Source organism: Bidens hawaiensis, unplaced genomic scaffold (assembly GCF_021521415.1).
Source record: "Bidens hawaiensis isolate Kalapana, Puna unplaced genomic scaffold, B.hawaiensis_p1.1 tig00038020_1, whole genome shotgun sequence".
NCBI lineage: Eukaryota > Viridiplantae > Streptophyta > Magnoliopsida > Asterales > Asteraceae > Bidens > Bidens hawaiensis.
This window is the reverse complement of record NW_027505517.1, coordinates 23,374-44,208: the sequence shown is the minus strand read 5'-3', so window position 1 is coordinate 44,208 and position 20,835 is coordinate 23,374. Positions and strand designations below refer to the sequence as shown.

The 20,835-nt window shown below is 33.1% G+C and overlaps 1 protein-coding gene across 1 annotated transcript; it reads right to left on the bottom strand.

Moving 5' to 3' along the window:
• Window positions 1-572: 572 nt before the first annotated feature.
• LOC143613693 (uncharacterized) lies at window positions 573-20,203 on the bottom strand. The gene is made up of 3 exons (XM_077087333.1): window positions 20,108-20,203; window positions 19,722-20,063; window positions 573-2,014 (listed from the first exon to the last, which is right to left on the bottom strand). The coding sequence occupies exons 1-3, from the start codon at window positions 20,201-20,203 to the stop codon at window positions 1,391-1,393; spliced, it is 1,062 nt and encodes a 353-aa protein (XP_076943448.1). The 3' UTR covers window positions 573-1,390.
• Between the last annotated feature and the right edge of the window lie 632 nt (window positions 20,204-20,835).

Below are 20,835 nucleotides of genomic sequence, written 5' to 3'. Positions count from 1 at the left end.
TCGTAGTTTAGAATCCAAATCGCAAACGAAAAACGAAAAAAAAAATTTTTTTTACACTATAACCGGTTGGAACCGGTTACGGTACAGGAACCGGTTTAGGAACCGGTAAGAACCGGTTAGATAGGTTAGGGGTCCGAGGGTGGGAGAACCGGTTCGAGCCTGGAACCGGTTTAATTGAGGGTTTTGAATATAGGAACCGGTTAGGAACCGGTTCCGGTTCCTAGTCCCAAACCGTTTTGAACATGTCTAGTGCTACCTAGTATTTCATTTTAATAACACAACAAGACACTTGCTGGTGCCGTCTTTTAAAATTTACGATGTTGTTAAGCAGCGTTTGTTGCTAAGAGTTATTTGACCACACTCTTTAACGATTCAATAGTTCTTAGTCTTCCTATAGTTTTATACTAGTATAAGTAATTTTTCATTTTCGCCTTTCAGAAACACAAAGTGTTAGAATTAAAGAACATATTACCCAAGAAGCACCACAATAATAACATGAAAAAAAACTTAACATGACTATACAGTTAATAATACATATGAATATGAATGTAATGTGGTTTACTGTAAGTGACATGGCCAGGCTATGTCCACAATCAAACTAATGGTTTTATGTATTTTCAATATCAAGATCAAAGAGTATAAATTGCCACTTGATGTTTATTTATAAAAGTCAAATTAGGGTTAACAACTCGTTCTCCATGTTTACACAACCAACTCCAGATCCAAGCTAAAAATTATTGCCGTTATTTCTAACTTTGCATACAAGCATCTCATCACGAGTTTTATCCATCAAACATTGAGTAAAACTTCCATAAGATGACCTTTGAAAGATACATAAGCTGGCTCGCGCTTAAGATGGCCTTAGCTTCAAAAATTCGTAGGTCAACCTTCTGGCATCTTAGACCCATCCTTTTTGCCATCTCTACTCATTTTCTTTTCGAACGGCGGTATTACATTCATAACGCCATCACGGTAAACTAGCAATTTTGTTGTCACCTCTACTCTCATAGAATCTAATCTAAATATAAAAAGTGAAAATGATAAATCAATTATGGGTCTCAAATTCACAATTATTAATTAGAAACCTCGAGTCCAAAACCAAGAACAAGTGACATCATCCAAACCTCCAAAATGCCAAAACTGGTGGGGCCCACGTTCCCTACATATGCACATATGGTATCTTTTGGGGCCTATTCCACTTCACAAAAATCATAACATGGTTGAAAAAGTAAACCCAATGATATATCTATCAAAGATCCTGTGTCCAAACACAAACTTTCATCTCTTAACAAATGTTCTTGAATTTACAAGTGATTAATGTTTGAAATATGATTAAGAATATTACAAGTTGTTCTTTTGATTTTACACTACAGAATACTATAAAAAACCATTAAAACCGAACCCAACATCGAGTACAGAGCGCCTTGCAATCTCCCTTACAGTCAATAATATAACCCAATACTTTAGGATTCCGAAGTAAAAGATTCCTTAACGTTTTCCCTTTTATACTCCATTGTTTTTCAAGAATCTGAACATTCGTCTTCAACTCGTTTTCAAGGCTACAACCTACAACCTCTGGGAATTTCTTGAGAATCTTGATGACATCATCGTCCGAAAGACCTAGGACCGTCAAATAATCGATTATTGCATTAATATTTTCAATTTCCGGTACAACTTTTTCGCGCTCTTCTCCCCAGTAAGGCGAGTGGACAAAACCGAATGCTTTTCCTAGTATTTTGTCTTGTTCTTCTGTGCTAAACTTAAATCGTGAAAAAGCTTGTCTACAAGATTCCCATTTGTTCAAATCTTCCTCACTTAAAACCGTCTCTGGAGTTTTTGCGGTTGAATGTGTTTTCCATCTTGTAAATGCAAGATTTTTAGCGGGAAAATGTCGCTTTGAAATGAATGATATGGAGTTTGATGGGTTTGATTCAAGATCAGGCTGAAAAAGTAGAAAGATAATTAAATTTGTGTACAATAATTGATATCGAAAAGAAGGAATATTTGAAACAAGTCAAACATGTTAAAATCATCCAAAGTTTACCTATTATTTTATTATTCAAATATTACTAGTGTAATGAAATTATTATAAAAAAAATAAAAAAATTGAACCGACCCGTTTAGACTGTACTAAAAAGGTAAAAATGACTCGTTTGAACCTTGCCAAAATCCACTTGAGTACAAAGCCAGTAAAGGGGGAAAACTATGTTTCAAAACATACCACTATATAAGACTATTAAGTCCACCATGTAAATTAGAACTTATCAAAGAACCATAAGAATCTCATGCTAAAGAGAATAGCGGGCCTAATCTGTCACTAGCCATAGTGGTCCAAACAACTTAATACAAAACTGTCAACAAACTACAAAGGGATAATGTCATAATGAGCATTGATGTCATGATGCAACCACTAGACACATAATATCAGTGAGTTGAGTATGATGGCTCGTAGAGAATATGTTATGAGTCACATGAAAGTTAGGTAATCAAACCCATATAAGACTATTAAGTCCACCATGTAAATTAGAACTTATCAAAGAACCATAAGAATCTCATGCTAGAGAGAATAGCGGGCCTAATCTGTCACTAGCCATAGTGGTCCAAACAACTTAATACAAAACTGTCAACAAACTACAAAGGGATAATGTCATAATGAACATTGATGTCATGATGCAACCACTAGACACATAATATCAGTGAGTTGAGTATGATGGCTCGTAGAGAATATGTTATGAGTCACATGAAAGTTAGGTAATCAAACCCTCTTAGATCACTCTAAATTTGGCATTAAGGGGATCAACATCAGAAAACGTGGTATGGGTCACATGAGGTTAGGTAATTAAACCATCTTAGATCACTCTAACTCTAAGACTGTCATTAATAGGGGTGTTCTTCGGGTTTGTTTTTTGGGTTTCGGGTTTTTCTGGTAGGGTTCTTCGGGTTTCAAATTTTTAAATCTTAACCCGAAACCCAACCCAAATCTCTCATGGGTTTTTCGGGTTCGGGTTTTTACGGGTTAGGTTAACTGGGTTTCAAGTATCCTAGAAAATGAAACACAAAAAAACAAAAAACTTTAAAAAACTTCAATGATAAAATTAAAACAACATATTCTTTGCTCGTAACGCAAATAATCAAATAATAAACCAACATAACTTGATAAAGTCATAAAACAATTCAAAAGAAGAGTAAAACTAAGTAACTAACTCGAACCATAATCGACTTCAATCAGACGTGATTTGGTTGCTCGATTACGGTTACTATTAGTAATAAACGAAAAACACAAATTAACAATAAACTATCGATCCATAATAGTTGGAATGACATCAATCGATTAGGTTCAGATTCTGATAACTTTAGTGACAAAGACTAAGCCTATTATACTTAAAAATATATTTAATTTCAAAACTAAAAGTTTATTTGGGTTGACCCGAAACTTATAAATCAAACCCGAGAACCAACCCGAATTACTTCGGTTTGGGTTCGGGTTGGTCTTTTCTTGGGTTCGGGTTTTTCGGGTCGGGTTAGTTCGGGTTCGGTACGGGTTTTTTCAGGTTGGGTTTCGGGTAAAAGTGACAGCCCTAGTCATTAAGGGGATCAACTGTAAACTGAAATGTTACACTAATTCTGTAATAAAACCATCTTAGATCACTTCACGATCAGTCTGAGTCTGCTAATTTGTTTCTGCAAACCATAGTTACAAAAGCCCTCGCTTCTTGCGCCTAGGCCTATTTTTCAGGTGAGGCTCAATAAATGCGCTTCTAGTTCCTAGGTGAACGCTTTGGCAATGTCTACGACAAGAACATGTGAAGATAAAAGCCGAGCAAAAGAAACACAAGGAGTGCTATTGAAACCTAGATCTAGGAGAGATCAAAGGCATTATATTGATACATTTTGTTATTCAAATTTTGGAATTACATTTAAATCGTGACTATTTTAAAAGTTTTGGCACTAATTATATGATATTAAATGTTATATAATAACTTCGTTTATTTTATTTGAAGAATCGCATTGTTTTTCATATACATAATATATTTTTTATTTTTTATTCTAGTGCGCTTTTTTCCTTCAGGCCCTCCCTTTTTTTGCGCCTAGGCCCCAAGCGAGGCCTATGCGGCCCCTTAAGTGCGCCTAGCGCATTTTATAACAATGCTGCAAACTAGTTAGTTTAGCTTCTTTTAATTAGTTTAGGATATGATTACAAAATTCTTGTCTCTCCTTTAGTATTATTCTTGATAAAAGCTCATCAAATTTAAAGGACTATGTTTTCTGCTTGCTTATCTGTGAGTCGTACTGATACGATTCCACCCATTAGGGTGCATTCCTGCTGAAAGAAGGGGGAAGTGGGCGGTTCTATGGAGCAGCTCGAAGTCATTTTGGGTATCCCTGTTAACCCGTTCAGCATTAGTGGCTAGTGGAGAGTTATGAGCGGTTACAAAAATGCTAAATGTATCTTTAATTTCGATGTTAGCATTTCAGTTTCGTTGTTCATGTTTTGTTATCTCAGTTTCTACTTTGTATTTGGAGACCTTCCCTTCTCAAATTGGGGCTTTTAATTTAGTAATCGAACCTTTTGCCTTACTCTAACTTCAGGTTCTACCATTTTGGTTCCATTGCGGGGAAATTCAATGGCTCCTCAGAACCGGAGTAATCCAGACCCAAATAATTCGAACCCCAACCCTGTGGCAGCCATCGCATCCTCCATGGAATCTCTGCAGCATAAAGTGGCGGCGATCAAAAGTCAAAACGCAGCAAGCAGACAGAGAATCAAGTGGAGATCGCAACCGATTTGAGGATGAGGTTTCAAACTCGATTTCCCTTCCTTCAGTGAAGGAGGCCCTCGAGGATGGATTCTGAAAGCGGAAAAGTACTTTCGCCACTATGATATCCTCGAGGAAGAAGAGGTTGATGTCGCCCCGATGAATTTAGAAGGGGATGCGCTCGATTTCTTCTCGTGACTTTCAACCGATCAGATTATAAAATTTTGGGAGGACCTGGTTCATCTTCTACAAAAGAATCTTGGTCCTGCTGAATTTTAGAACCCTGGTGAGCACCTCTTCAGCTTGAAACAAATCAGAACAGTGCTGGGGTACCGACAAGAGTTTGCAAGACAATCTTCTCGTGTTTCCAATTGACCCAAACACTGCCTTCTCGGGGTGTTTTTTAATGGGTTTAAGGAAGAACTCAAGGCCGATCCCAGTTACATAAACCCAAAACAGTTTACAAGGCCATGAGCATAGCCGTTAAGTATGAATTCAAAGAATCAACCACACCCGCTCCGGAAAGACAACTCTTGGGAACACTTCGTCAAAAACAGCCCAAACCGAATTCAAAACTAATCCGGTACCAACACAACAAAACCCCCTCTTCACATTTCTGATGCAGAAAAACAAGCATGGCACCTACATGGTGAATGTTATATATGTGGCGATAAGTATGGGCCCGGGCATAGATGCAAAGCAAGACAGGCACACTAAAATTGTTGGAGATAGACGAACATGATGAACAGTCTCTGGAGGAAACGAATGAAAAAGTCGTGCAACAGGAATATCTGCCTGAGATAAGTTTGCATGCTATTCTGCGTAAGTCCCAAACTACTGCTGTGATATTATACGGTACCGTCAGTTCGACTGAGGTGCTTATTCTCATTGATAGTGGTTCTACCCACAATTTCAACTCTGACTAGCTTGTTCAAGAGTTGAAATTAAAGACTCAACTGGTTACGCCCTTTAGGGTACAAATTGGAGACGGTGACATAAAAAGATGTATCCAGGTGTGTTGAGATGTTCATTTGCAGGTTCCGAAGCTGAAAATAATCCAAGATTTCTACCCTTTTTCAACTGAAGGGGCAGATGTGGTATTAGGAATCTACTGGCTCGCATCGCTCAACACGGTCGCAAGCAAATTGGAACGAAATGTTCCAAAGCTTTACAACAACAAGCAGATGTATTAATTACAGAGAATATCATCGGGTCCACATAAATAAGCAGCTTTTTAACACTTGTGTGTTGAACCTGCAGGTACAACGAAGACCCCTTCTTTTTTGCAACCCAACTTAACCGACTTCCAACAAGTCTTAGAAGAACCTACTTCCCTTCCACCTTTCTGATCACGCTACCATTCCATTCCCCTTCTCCCAAACAACCTACCTACTAACATCCGACCCTACCGGTACCCTCATTCACAAGAGACCGAAATTGAAATGCAGATGGATGAATTACTAATTGCAGGATTCAACGCCCCAGCACGAGTCCTTTTCCTAGTCATGTTCTCCTGGTCAAAAAAAAAAAGACGCCTCAGGGTGTACGTGTGTGGACTATTGAGCCCTAAATTGTGTTACCATCGCCAATAAATACCCGATTCCTAATATTGATGAATTACTTGACGAGTTACATGCAGCTACTTTTTTTCAAAACTAGACATGCGCTCCGGTTATTATCAGATTAGAGTTAAGCCCTTCAACATTGAAAAAACAGCCTTTCGTACACACTCAGGCCATTCATGGTGATGCCTTAGGCCTTATCTTCAACAGTTCATCTTAATTTTCTTTAATGATGTTCTTGTTTACAGCCGTAATTTTCAACTTCATATACAACACCTACACGCTGCTTTGAATCTCTACCAAACCCAACAGCAGAGTTTACTGCTTAAATTTATGCCCTATGATTTTTCAATCACTCATCGACCCGGTAAGGGAAATAAAGGTGCCGCTGCTCTCTCAAGGCATCCCCAAGTAGCTAATTTTTGTACACTTGCTGCCCCTCACTGTTAAGATCTACCATAAATACAGCAAGGTTAAAGGTGGACACTTACACCCATACATTATTAAAGAAATTCTGGCTCGTCCTTCGTCCAACTCCGATTTCTCTTACACGGATGAACTTTTATTCAATAAAATGTGGTTGGTAATCCTTGACATCCCTACCATTCGGGAAAAGATCATTTATGATGCTCATGCCACTCCAGTTGGCAGACATGGTGGATTTTTTAAAGACATATAAAAGGGTGTCATTCCAAATTTTTGGCCCCGAATGCAGCAGGATGTCTTCTCATTCATGCAAAATTGCCTTATTTGCCAAAGAAACAAATATGAAACTCTGTCGGTTTACCCCTTCCTAATAAGTTTGACACCATCCTGGTTGTTGTTGACTAAGGGTGGCAAAACAAACCCAAATGGGTTGTTTTGGGTCAATTTGGATAACTTTTAAAATTGAGATGGGTCAGGATGGATCAAAAGAATTTTGCAAGAGGGTCAAGATGGGTTGGGAAAATACAAGTGACTTTTGGTTATAGGTTAGAATGGGTTTGCTTATGGGTTAGAATGGACTAAAACAAGCTTTATCCAATTTTATTTCAAACAAAACCCACAGAACCGAATAGAAACCGAAATCATTGAAACCGAACATATACCGAAACCAACCGAAATGAAAAAAAACTGAAAAAACCGAACCTGAACCAAGAAAAAACCGAGTTTTTTTTTTTATGAACGAGGAAGACCGGGGAAATGTTTTAGTTATTTTACTTTTTGCGTTTTCGATTTATATTTTGAGTTATTATTTTTTTATTAATTTTTTTGAGGGGTTTTTGAAACCCTTTATATTTTAACCTTTACTTGGTTCAAGATGGATTAACTTTATCCATCTTGACCCATACCCATCCTAAACCGTATAAAACCGAGAAATCGAAACCGAACAAAAACCGAAAACATTGAAACTGAATTGATACCGAAACGAGAAAAAAGCAAAAATGAACAAAAAAAACCGAACCTGAACCGACACGAAACCGAGTTTTTTTTTTTTTTTTTTTAATGAACGAGGATGACGTGAGAGACATTTTTGTTATTTTAGTTTTTGCGTTTTTGATTTATATTTTGAGTTATTATTTTTTATTAAAATTTTTGAATATTTTTTTGAGGGGTTTTTGAAACCCTTGCATTTTAACCTTTACTTGGGTCAAGATGGATTAACTTTACTCATCTTGACCCATACCCATCCTAACCCTCTATTTTAAAAATCCATCTTGACCCATACCCATCCTGACCCAAACCCATCCTAACCCATCACCAAAATCCAACCCAACCCACTCATATTGCCACCTCTATTGTTGACAGATTGATTAAATACACTCACTTCTTGCCATTGGCCCATCCTTTTACTGCAAAAAGTGTGGTTGCCCTGTTCTGCAAGGAGATCGCACGCCTTCACGGTTTTCCCTGTTCGATTATTTCTGACTGTGACATGGTATCACTAAGCAATTTCTGGCAGGAATTGTTCCGTCTTTGCCAAACCAAATTGAAGATGAGTAGCTACCACCCCTAAAGCGACAGTCAAACTGAAGTAGTTAACCTGTGTTTAAGAGCTTATCTTCACTGCTTTGCAAATGAGCAGCCGACTAAATGGGCTACTTTTGTCTCTTGGGCTGAATAATATTCCTACAATATTGGGTTTCATACGCCCACTAAAACTGCCCCCTTTAATGTGGTATATGGCCGTGATCCACCAGCCCTACATCCTTATGTGGTTGGGGATATCAAAAATGCACAACTGAAATCTCAGCTAATCGGTCAAGCTGATATGTAGTAATATACTTTCCGACAAGTCGTTTTACCTGGCCGGAAGTGGTGAGACAATTCCACCCCTTACCGAAAGAAGGGAGAAATGACCAAGTCATTTTGGGTGTCCCTGTTGACCCATTCAGCAGTGGTGGCTGGTGGAGAGTCATGAGCGGTTATTTTCAACGTTGATTATAGTGCTTCGTATTTTGGGTCCATAATAAGTTATTAACAAGAAAGAATAACGGGATAGCGCGTAATTACATAAATTTATAATTAAAAGTTAAGAATATTAACAAGACTTACAACAGATAGGCGACAGTGTGTACAACCAGAGTCAAAGGTCAACAAGGTAGAAGGCAAGGAAGTCCCCAGCATTCCTGCGTAATAATATTCTTATGCAAGGAAAGGAAGACAGATATGCAAAGTAGAATCAATTAGCAACCAGCCCTAATTCATCAGAGGCTAATTATATTATAATAGAGTGAAATGAAGCAAGCAAAATAAACAGAGGCATACTACTACTACTACTACCTGTGAAGACTTGGGTTTGATATGAATGCTGCTGCTGCAACGATGATATCTTCTGGTTTTGTTTTAGAGTAGTTTTGGACTAACCAAAAGCCACATATATTGTAAGCAAGCAGCCGATCCCCAGCTTATAAGCTCGGGCTCTGAGTAAATATCTCCCATAATTTATTACATATTCACACTAACATTTTAAAATTCAATATTTATCTTCCTATTCTAATAAACAAAAATAATAATGGTTAGCTCCTAACCACATTCAATCCAACCTTAAATTTCTTCTCTAATTCTCTAATCTCTTTTCTCATTCATTCTAACTATTACGGGTTAAAGCCATTTTAACAAAAAGGTTATAACTTAGAGAATTAAGAGAACAATTAGGCCACGAGTGTAAATTTAAATAAATTCATTTTATCATATTTGTTACTAGGTTATAAACCCGTGTATTACACGGGTTTCAAAAATTAAATCTCATTCATTATCTTATTATATGATCCTACTTCTTCAAATTGTAACAATCATGTACAAAAAACACATCAAAACTCTTGAAAAGTTACTAGAGCTGAAAATGTAAACAAACTGCTTCTAAGTATATTGTTATGTTAGTTTCAATATATTTTGTTACTGAACTAACAGTTGCAAGAGTTTCTATCGGTAAAAAAAATTACCAAATGATTCAAATTGAGGGTTTAATGATATTAAATTATTAATCATCCATAACCAACAAAAAATAAACCTATGTGGCTTACTTCATGTCCTTTTTTTTTTCTAATTCATGTCTTAAGTTATAAAATTAGAAGCAATAGCAACTTCAAATATGGTAATATCGACAAATAAAGTGTAATATTAATAAAGTTATAGGCATTTTATCACATTTTTTTTCGGTTTCAAATATGCCATCTTACTAAACTTTTAATTTCAGATGATCTTGACACATTTTATTCAACTCCAACAACATACAAGAAACTAAACAGTTATAGTGAGTTGTGTAAAAGTAAAAAAAAATGTAAAGAAAACATATTCTGAACAAAAAATAATATTTTTCTTAAAATGACCAGTTTTGACCCTAACTTTACCCACTAAACTGGTTCTTATGTTGCGCCGACTGACACGACCCGTTCATTTTGCCAGCATAAGAGAACACAAGTAGCAAAACTCGTTTACTTAAAGGATTGAATACAAGTTGTACTTGCCCGAAATGCTCCATGCTATACTAACTCTAGTCTGTTTCAAATAGAACTTGTTATGGCCCATTACGTAAATCATAGTACGTAGAAAAACTGTTGCAAATGTTTTATTCACAACAAATAAGTATCTCATTGCAAACAAAACCATCATTCCTCCCATATATCAAACCATTTGAGACTCTTGTATAGAAGATATAACACAAACAAATCATAATAATAAAAAATCAACTTAAAAGAAACAAATTAGTATTTCGAATACCCTGGTCATGATCTTACTTCTTACAATGATTTTGTATAAATTTGGTTTGCAACACCCATAGTTACAACCATTTTCTTATTATTTATAATAGTCAAGTATACTTTATAGTCTTAACTTGCAAGATTTGAAATAAAAAAAATGAGTGTTGTGCCTATAACAGACAACACAGTGTCATCATCACAAAGACATTTTTCCAAGAAGATATGAATTTTACTTCATGAATATAAATGGATATAAACATATCATAAAGGAAACAAAACTCACCATGACACCACTATATTTTAAGGATCAAAACAACTCATTTTCTATATCAGTTTGGCCCGAAACTCTAGTTGATGCAAGTTTTTGAATTTTTTTTTCTCAAAAGAGTGTTGTGGATAAAAGTATTTACCAAAATGGTGTTGCTTTAAAAATAATTACCAAAATAGTGTTGTTTTGACTTTGTTTTCTCAAACTTGGTTTTCTCGGCCCCTAATATTAGATAACATATGTTTTTCAATAAAATATAACTTTTTTAAAGCTTCCATATAATGCTTTATTACAATTTCAGAAAAAACAAATTAAAATATATACTAAATATACAAGTTTATTTGGTAAAAATATAAAACATATTTGTTCTTTTTAAAAATATTAGAACGTAACACGCTTTCGTTAGTGTGTATTTTTTTCTTTCAAAATATACTTTATTTATGAATAATATAGGTTAACTAATTAGATTAGGAGGGTAAAAGATACAATTTATTCTAAAAGCATCATTTTGGTAATTATTTTTTAAGTAACATCATTTTGATAAATACTTTTATCCACAATACTCTTTTGAGAAAAAACTTCAAGTTTGTAATAATGAATAAACACAATGAATTTCACTATCAGTTAACATGTGACAAAAAATACACATAATTATTAGATCTGAAAGAAAGAGTACTGATATGCACCATCATCAATCTATTATTCTCCTTGAGTGCTAAATTATGTCATTTAGCAAAAGTTATCATACATATAAAAAAGTTTATCATATAGAATTAATAGTAAAAAATAATCAAATGAGATAAGCCAATTTCATATTGTTCAGAGTAAAGATTAATCGTAACATCGGTCACTAATAAACTAAAAACATACAACTATAAATGAGTTTCAAGTACGTTCTTTTATTTCTATTTTTTTTACTTCATTTACTACTATAAATTATAGATAAATCATTAATATGGAATGTTTAAGATATTTATTAATTGTTTTAATTAGATATTATGACTTTGAAGTTGAATAATAATGATGCCACTTGGCAAAAATTGGACAATTAGGTGTCATGTGATAGAAAAATGACTTTTGTTTATTATAATAGTAGATTTTATCCAACTCTAGAACCATATATACATGAGATTTGTTAATATATAAATTAATAAGATGAATTATTTGAAAGAAAAAAAAAGATACAAAATAAAAACATAAAATAAAAAATGTTGTTTGTGTTTATAGTCCTGTATTGGATAGTACTACTTATGATAAAATTACAAATGTTGTGTATAAAATATAAATATATTTTCTTAATTTTGTAAAATTTAGATTCTAGACATCTTATTGTTTTTACTATATATTTCAATTTTCTTATCCTTAATTTTATGTCTTATTTCAAATAGCGGATCTTATTAATTTTTATCATTTGATAAATCACGTGTAAATACACGGGTTCAAAAGCTAGTTACATACATACATACATATATACATACATACATATATATATATATATATATATATATAAATTCCCATTTCATTAAAAATATATGTATAGAATTACTATTTTATCCTTAATTAAATTTTAAAGTTGGATTAATTATCTCTTCTTTTTTCTTGAAATCTAATGTATAGATACATATCACGTGCATCTACTTCTACTACTCTAATAGAAGAATACTCTTTTGTGCCACTTGTCACTTTCTTAGACATTCTCCTCATTTTAACCTATTTTCAATATATGCAATATAATTGTTCAAACTTATAATTTTGTGTCCCTATCTACCATACCTTCCTCAAAAATTCAAAAAGATAAATTTAACACAATAAATTAATAACCATAAATTCAAAACTAAAATTTCGTTAATCAGGTCAAAACATTTACCATACTTCCCTTAAAAAATCTGTTTATGTTTATTTTGGAAAGCTACAATCCTGGTTTATAAGGTATCGTATTATTTAACACATAATGTTTATAATATTAATGTTTTTCAAGATGTATAGGTTTTTTTCTCTTCTTATCTTTTTCCTTGATGTTTATCTGTAAAAATCTGTTTGTTTCATTCAATCAATTCATTTACCAAGCTTAATTACATGTAAATCCAAATTCTTAATTATTTGGAAAGCTACAATCACGGTTTCTTAGTTGTTTAAATAATTATAGAGATTGAGATATATCAAATTAATTAAATATTGTAACAACTTCCTAAAATATTCGTTAATCACACTCGATAAGTATTCAAAATTTCAACATTCCTTATCTAATATTTTCAAGTATTATATATAAGGCATCACATCTTCTAATACTCTGCTATGCTAACTCAGAGTAATCAAAAGTTTCACAGCTATAGCAAACAGGTTAGAATATCTTTTTATATTCCTGACAATTGCATTCCTTATCTAATACTTTCAACTATATCATTTGTTGCTTAATTATACGACTTTTAATTGTAATATATTAAGAAAGTTGAAATATTTCATATACAGATAGTTTGTGACAGCAAATTTATCATGCTTAATCAACTTTCACGTGCTAAGGACTCTAACGATGACTCTCTTATGAAAGTTCATGTAATCTAGTTTTAGGATAATCATGTTTTGGATAAACCTGAACAAATAATCTCAAAAGACATGATATTAATTTTTAAACAGGTATAATTTGTTATGTGTGTCAATATATAATACTTTCATGGTCATTGTCACCTGTATTGTGTTTTTTAACATGCTGAATTTTCAATTCCTTTTAAATGTGAAGGAAACATGGTTCATGGGAGCGTATTAAAAATTTTATATATAGATTTGATAGATACACTTCAAAAGATATGTTTTATATTATAAATAACGTTTCTGTTGGTGACAACGGTACTGAATGCAGGTATGTGAATAATGACAAAGAAACTCAATCTCTTTCTGAAGTCAACTATTACACCTTGTGAGGATTCTGGTGGTGATTTACACGTATTCAAGTTTCATGGTATTGATGTACTTATTAACAAGGTTACTGAAACAAACATCATTGTTGGTAAGTATTATCTTAAATATTAATACTTTTTATTAAATTTCTGTTACTATATTATTATTAAAAATGGAAAATTTATAGTTGAAACTATTTGCTTATCATATTTTCTAAACTTCGGTTTAGATCATTATCCACTATTTTTATCCTTTGTTTTGTGTCTTCTATTCAGTTCTACTCTCATGTAACAATAACATATGAATCACTATCATATTCTTCACTGTTCTGCTACAACCTGATTGTTACAACATTGTTAAATTTGCAAATGAACTTATAAATCTTAGCATCTATGTTTTTTTATAGATTAACAACTTTATTATACAATTGTGTGATAAATTTGCTATAAATTAATGATTTCTCATCAATATTCTCAACATCTTAGTACCTACAAATATGGTATTACTATACGCTGCTTTATAAGTTTGGATATCACTTTGCCTTTTTAGTCACAATTCTAGGATGATTTAAGTTTTATACTTAATTTTTTTTTTTCATATAAATGGTAATTTGTTAATTCCTTTTTTATATAATAACAGAAGTGTCACACCCCAACATAAGGCGGAAATACAGAGGCATTAGTATGATTGCTCATAGCTCGAGGTAACTATCATGCAACAATTGTGACAATATCTAATAATTTAATTCATTAAATTCCAATCACAATATCCATAAATAACCAAATAATCCAAACAATATATCATAACAAGAATGGAAATAATCCAAATACATAAATTAAATTGTTCTTGATAAACATTCCTAAAGTCTCGACTAATCATCCAAAACTCCAAGTCATCAGTTTAAACGATAACCTGCATATACGTAGAAAATACAATAGTTTTGTCAACAAATATGTTGAGTGAGCAGGTCATTAATTGTTGCAATAATATATAATATGAAAAGATAGCAAAACATGAATAAAGTGGTAAATAAACCAAACCAATGAGCAAATAAAGTGTCAAGTGAACCATTGCCAAGCGAATCGGGCGCCGGTTAAAACTAGACGGTCGTATGATCATACAATAATGAGAATATGGTGGGCCTCTCCGAATGCGCAAATTAAACAAGTAATCAATTAGCATTTATGTCTAGCAATTCACACACAATATAACGTTTGCTAATAATTGAGATATGTATAATATGAAAAACTATAAGTATGTATACGCCCCCAAAACGTTTGAAAATATGTGAAAACGGGGGAATGACAAAACTCACCTTAAAACAATTGAGTTAATAATAAATACGAAAAAGAATGACGAGTCTTTTGATTAACGCGCCGAACGATGAAAAACAACAGAACCTGAAACCTAACGATATGAAAGTATAAGTAAAAGCGAATCTAATGTTGCTGGAATCAATCCAAATGGATAAGTATACCTCGAGTTATGTCGATTTTAATGTTTAAACGAGTCGAGTCTGACCAGAATCCGAACTTCGAGTCGGGATTCAGGTTTTGGTCAGAACCCTTAAAATTTAATTACGAGAAGAAAAGTCTTCTGAACCGAACATTGAATCCGACCAGAAGTATGAGAAAACGAGAAGTCAAAGTTGACTGTTTTACCCTTTATTGGGTTTTAAAACAATTGACCAGTAAATACCCTTAAATCTTAGAAATTTATTGAAGGTTATCGACTAGTGAATGTTTATGAATGAAAACTCAGTTTACAACTTAACCAGAATGTGAACGAACAACGAGTTATAACGAGTCAAAGGTCCTTAGTCTTGCAAAGTCAACCGTTTAATGAACGGTTCTTCAACAAAACACCAAAAACCGAAGAGGATTGAGAGAGACAGAGAGGGTGATGGCTGAGATTTGTTAGTTAGGGTTTAGGTAAAGTTTTGTGGCAGACGAATGAGGTTAGTTTATATAAGAAAATCTAAACCAAACCAATTATGGACTTTTGGCCCGTTTAAGCAATAATCTATGTTTTAATGAAAGAATCACAGAATATATCATAAAGATTGGGTCTTGATGGTTAAGAAACGAGTTAATACATGTATCTCATGTATATGGAGGTGTCTTGGTCCTTAATTCTCGCTAATATGCCAAAAATACACGATTTTATGCCTTAAACGAGTTTAGGAAACAATAATAAACGATCTGACTGTGCAGCTCACTCACCGCGCCGCATGGTGGCCTTGGGGCCTGCCCTTGCGCAGCGCTTCAGCCTCCGGCGGGGGGTGTTTTCCTTTTGTGCAGAAATGGTCCCTCAAGTTTGATAAGTTGATCGATTTAGGAACTTGTTTATTATAGCTAATGAATAATCAACATATAGAATAGGAAGGACTTAAAGTGAATATAAAGAAACTCATAATTCATAAATGCAAAGTATTAGTAGAGTTTAAGATCCGAATAACGTTCAAACACGGATAAAACAAGATAACCAAATAAGATAAAAACCCGAAATGTTACAAGAAATATTTGACTTTTATTGCCATCCAGGGATCAAGTTCGGTGCATATAATGAGTAGTTAGTTTCATGTCTTTGTTTAAACTATTGCTCCTTTATAGTTTCAGATCTTTGATTAAACTACTGTTCCTAATATATTTTATGACTCTCTACAAATATGTGTTAATTTCCTTACTAGAGTTTGAACAAAGATTAATTTATATGAATTGACTTGGTCTCTAATTTAGTCTACGTTTTCTTCTTTTATCATCACTTATTTATAGCCATCATCACTTACTTATGATGTATTCTTGTCAATATAGATGTAATTGGCGTTTTGTTGCTAATTGTTCACCAATTGTGAACATTAAAAAATCTAATGACGTTCAAACCAACAAGATGTATATGAGGTTAAAGGGTTTGAAGTAACTTTATTTTAGATTCATTTTATATTATATGTTAACTTTGTAAATGATGTATCTTGCTAACATGTTTTATAAAGCAATATAGAATTACCTTTTAACTCTATAGGGATGGTACGCGATTGACATGTCAACTTATATTCTATCAACTTCTGATCAAGCACCCGTAGTTGTCGTGTTACAATTTGGCTTATTCAAGATTCATGAAGGTTTGATACATTGATTTCTTCTTATTGGTAATGTTAAATTTAGATGCCTTTAAAAATTATTATAAATTTGACTACTTTATTATTTTTGTTAATCAAGGTCATCCCTTTGTTTTCAATTCAGGTAATGTTAGTAAGATGTCCCACGAAGACATGCATGAAATTGACGAATTCAAGAAGAGGTTTTGTTTTCATATATATTGCTTCCAATTGTTTTTGTGTGCCTTATAAAATTTTAAATTTATTTTACATTTATATAACATTATTTGCTGTGCAATTTAAAATTTATTTTTTTTTCAATATAAAATTTTTTAAATTTATTTCACATATATATAAAAAAAATATTTACATTAAGTTATGTGATTTGCAAGCATACTTTTGCAACAATGTCATGCATTGCAGAAGTGCTTATTTTCCTCTATGTCGGTATGGAATTGGATGTTGAATAATAGAGGTTTATTAATGGCAGGTAACCGTTGTAAACCAACTTTTTTTTTAACTTAAATTCTTTTTTTTGTTCAATTATTATTATTTTTAATTTTTCATCCCGGGATAACCAATCTGGGCAAGTGTTATACTGCTTTTGCTTATTATGATTTGAAGAGAAGATCCATATCGATTGCAGTTGCATATAAGAAGGTAAACTGTGTAGAAAAATCAATAAACTTTAAAGAACCCGTATTCTCACACAGACAGTTATACGTCACCTTATCAAGAGTTACAAGTATACATGGACTAAAGATTTCGAATATTGGTAAACGAGGTATATTGACTAATACAACCATAAATGTAGTGTACAAAGAAATTTTTACTTATTTGTAAAATGTTTGTGTAATGTTCGTTTTGTAATTTATGTAATTATAATGTAAATGTAACTGTATCAAATATATATCAATATATAGTTGATTGTATTTCGTTTAATGTTTAAAATTTAAAATTTTCATCAATTCTCCGTGTATTACACAGGTCTCAAACTAGTAAATAAATACACACTAGATTTTAGCTCCTGTGTTACGGGGGTTTATTTAGGTTTTTATTTTGAATCTTGCTATTTTATATTTGTAATGATTTATTTTACTTTTCAATGAAGTTTTGTTTTGAAGACATATATATTATTTTGTTACGTTCATTATATTTTTTTAACATTTGGGCTCTTTCAATTGAGATTTGTATGCTTACAGTTGAGTTTACAATAAATATTCATTGAGATTTTAAAGCCAAATTCAGAAGCTAAGTTATTCTTATGGTGATACAACAATTTCTACAATACATTACTTAAATACACTCGAAACTTCATGAGTTTTGCTCCACTTTTATTGTTATAAGCTTAACTGTAAAACTCATTCTCGCCACTAGTGAAACTTGTAACCAAGTTTTAAACGTGTTAAATAAGCAAACACATTGATGTGAAAAAATTACCATTTTCAAACATCTCCATTGCACCTCTTAGAACAAATAACAAAGTAGATTAGTTTTTTTTTACAAAGAATTTGTAAACCATAAACAATTAAACTAATTAAAAAATCCTCATAATTGTAGATGTTGCAGCTACTTTCTACATATATTCTAATGTGCTTCTTAGAATTTATATCAATTTCAAAATTTTCCTATAAACTTATAAAGAATCCATAAAAAATCCTCATAACATGTCTAAATTATAACAATTTGATCATATATATCATTTTTACTATGTGTATCGTGTTCCCTTACACAAATTTGAATATCATAATATATAAATACGGTTAATATTACAGATGCTGCAACAAAAGTCTTTTAATTGACTAAAAATGGGGAAAATGTATTAGAAACATACTCCATTTGCTCAATATTTTTACATTCCTTGATATTTATTTTCGTAAGTATTGATGATAATCATTTAATGTTGATGGGCTAGCTATAATAAATGTATTAGTTAAAAGTTTATTTGAGATAGAACCACAACCCAAAATCAACCCATTTTGCAACCTCTAGTGGTCTAGACAATTTCTTACTTTGTGCCACAAACGATCGACCAAAGGTGTTTACCTCTTGGCCGTGAATTTAGAAAATTGGTTACAACTGGACATGCTGAAATAAGGTGATCGTTATGCCCAACTCAAGCCTCCAAAACCTGCATAATTGCCAAATCTAGCATTAGATGCTGGTAAACCTTTTCGGTTGTAGATAATAGATATATCATAAAGTTACTATACTAAAAAGGAATTATGAGACATACACGCATAAGCATGTGGTTTAAGTTGCTACAATGGATCCAAAAATATTATAATCACCAAAAAAACACCCATAAAGACATATTATTATCACAAAATAGACGTTGAATGGCTTTTGACCCATTTGGCCTATCTTTTAAAGGTAAATCTAAAAATTATGAAGTTTAGCATGCTTGCCTGTCAAGAATTGAAATAAAAATATATACATTTTTTCGTTGCGATGACAGATAGGCATCAAGCCGTGAAAATGGATTATCTTCTGTGGATCCGGGTTCTTGAGATGTGAAGACGTATGGAAACTTTTAAGAAATCTATATATAATTTTAGACGCATCTATTTAAAAGAAACAATCTCATTTAAAAAGAAACGAGGAATCTCGAAATTTTCCCTGTTTGTTTTTCAGTTCTAAAACTTCATTTTCTAGGTTTGAAATGCAGGTTCGGAGTCGAAGAATCTCTTTGAAATATTGTTCAACAACAATTATTTTACATTGAACTTCAGCTTTGAGATCATGATTGCTTTAAGACAGATTTTTAATTTTTAGTGTAGATTGTTCCAGTAGTTTAGATTTCTGTCGATAGCATTCATTGATCATGAAATGATCTTTTGTGAGTGTAGAGTTCTGATGTAAAGCTGATTCAAGTTTGGTTTTGAGTTTAGCACATTCAGCACACTCAGTCACAACAGCTGAAGATTCAGATACATTAATTGAAACTTTAGGACATACCTCTTCAATTTTTGCCATGCAGGCAAAAGATTCGGTTTGCACAGATGAACTCTGATCAGAATCATTTTCCGAATCTGAGGTGTCACTTTCTTCAGATACATTATTGCTGCTTGTATCTTCAAACTTCTCAACTGGTTCAACAACAGCAAGGTTAGCTTGATTTCCCAATAACCGTTGAGACCAGTCTACACCTTCATTTGCGATGAGAGTTTGAGTGTTGGTCGACTTATTCTTGTCACCCTCTGATGAACTCTTCTTGCTTTGATCACTTCCCGATGAATTCTTTCCCGGATTTCTCTCAGAATTACGTGGACCCGGGTACTCCTTTCTTGGTATCACACTCTTTTGGCAAAGTGGCCAAAGTCCCCGCAATTATAACACTTGACCTTCAGTTTATCAAACCCAAATTGCTTGTTAAGAGTAGGAAGGTCTTTTCCCGTTCTTTGCATAAACCTTTTAACCTTTCTGACAATCATTACCATGTTTCACTTGAGATCCATCAGGTCAAGGTCATCAGGATCAATCTGGTCATTGTCTTCGTCGGTCAATTCACTTGTTGCAATTTTACTACCAACCAGTTGTTCATATGAAGTCATGAATGCACACACAAACGCAAATTGCTGTTCAGCTTCTTGAAGATTTACTTTAGGCAACGAGCTTGAAGCATTTGCATTTGACCCAGAATTTTCACCAGTTGCCATGAAGCATACGTTAGGCGAACCATTTACATTAGCTGACTCTTCTTGTGCTTGAGTGAAAAATGCTGTGATTGGAACTGAACTTGATGAGTTATTTGCCGGAAAAGCACCACCATAAAGAGAAGGATTCTGATTTTGATTATCCTTCAATGAGTTCTGGCACTTCAAATCAAATTCTCTTTCCTCTATCTTGTTAATAAATTGCATGGCAATGAGCTCTGTGTTTCGAAAGAAACCATTCTCTTTTAACACAAAAAGGAAAGTCGAATATGATGAGGGTAATGCGTTCTTCAGAGTATCAATTTTGTCGGCTTCAGTCGGCTCAAGATTCACACTTGACATTTCCACAACAAGATGACTAAACCGATTAATCATCTCCTCCACAGTTTCATTCTTCATTAAAATAAAATTTCTAA

What these genes read in the sequence shown, in the direction of transcription:
- LOC143613693 (XM_077087333.1), bottom strand. Translation starts at nt 20,203, where the DNA reads ATGGTAATGATTGTCAGAAAGGTTAAAAGGTTTATGCAAAGAACGGGA. An exon ending in TTGGGTTTGATAAACTGAAG is followed by an intron (nt 20,064 to 20,107) that starts GTCAAGTGTTAT and finishes CTTTGCCAAAAG; the next exon opens with AGTGTGATACCAAGAAAGGA. An exon ending in GCATGGCAAAAATTGAAGAG is followed by an intron (nt 2,015 to 19,721) that starts GTATGTCCTAAA and finishes TAACATGTTTGA; the next exon opens with CTTGTTTCAAATATTCCTTC.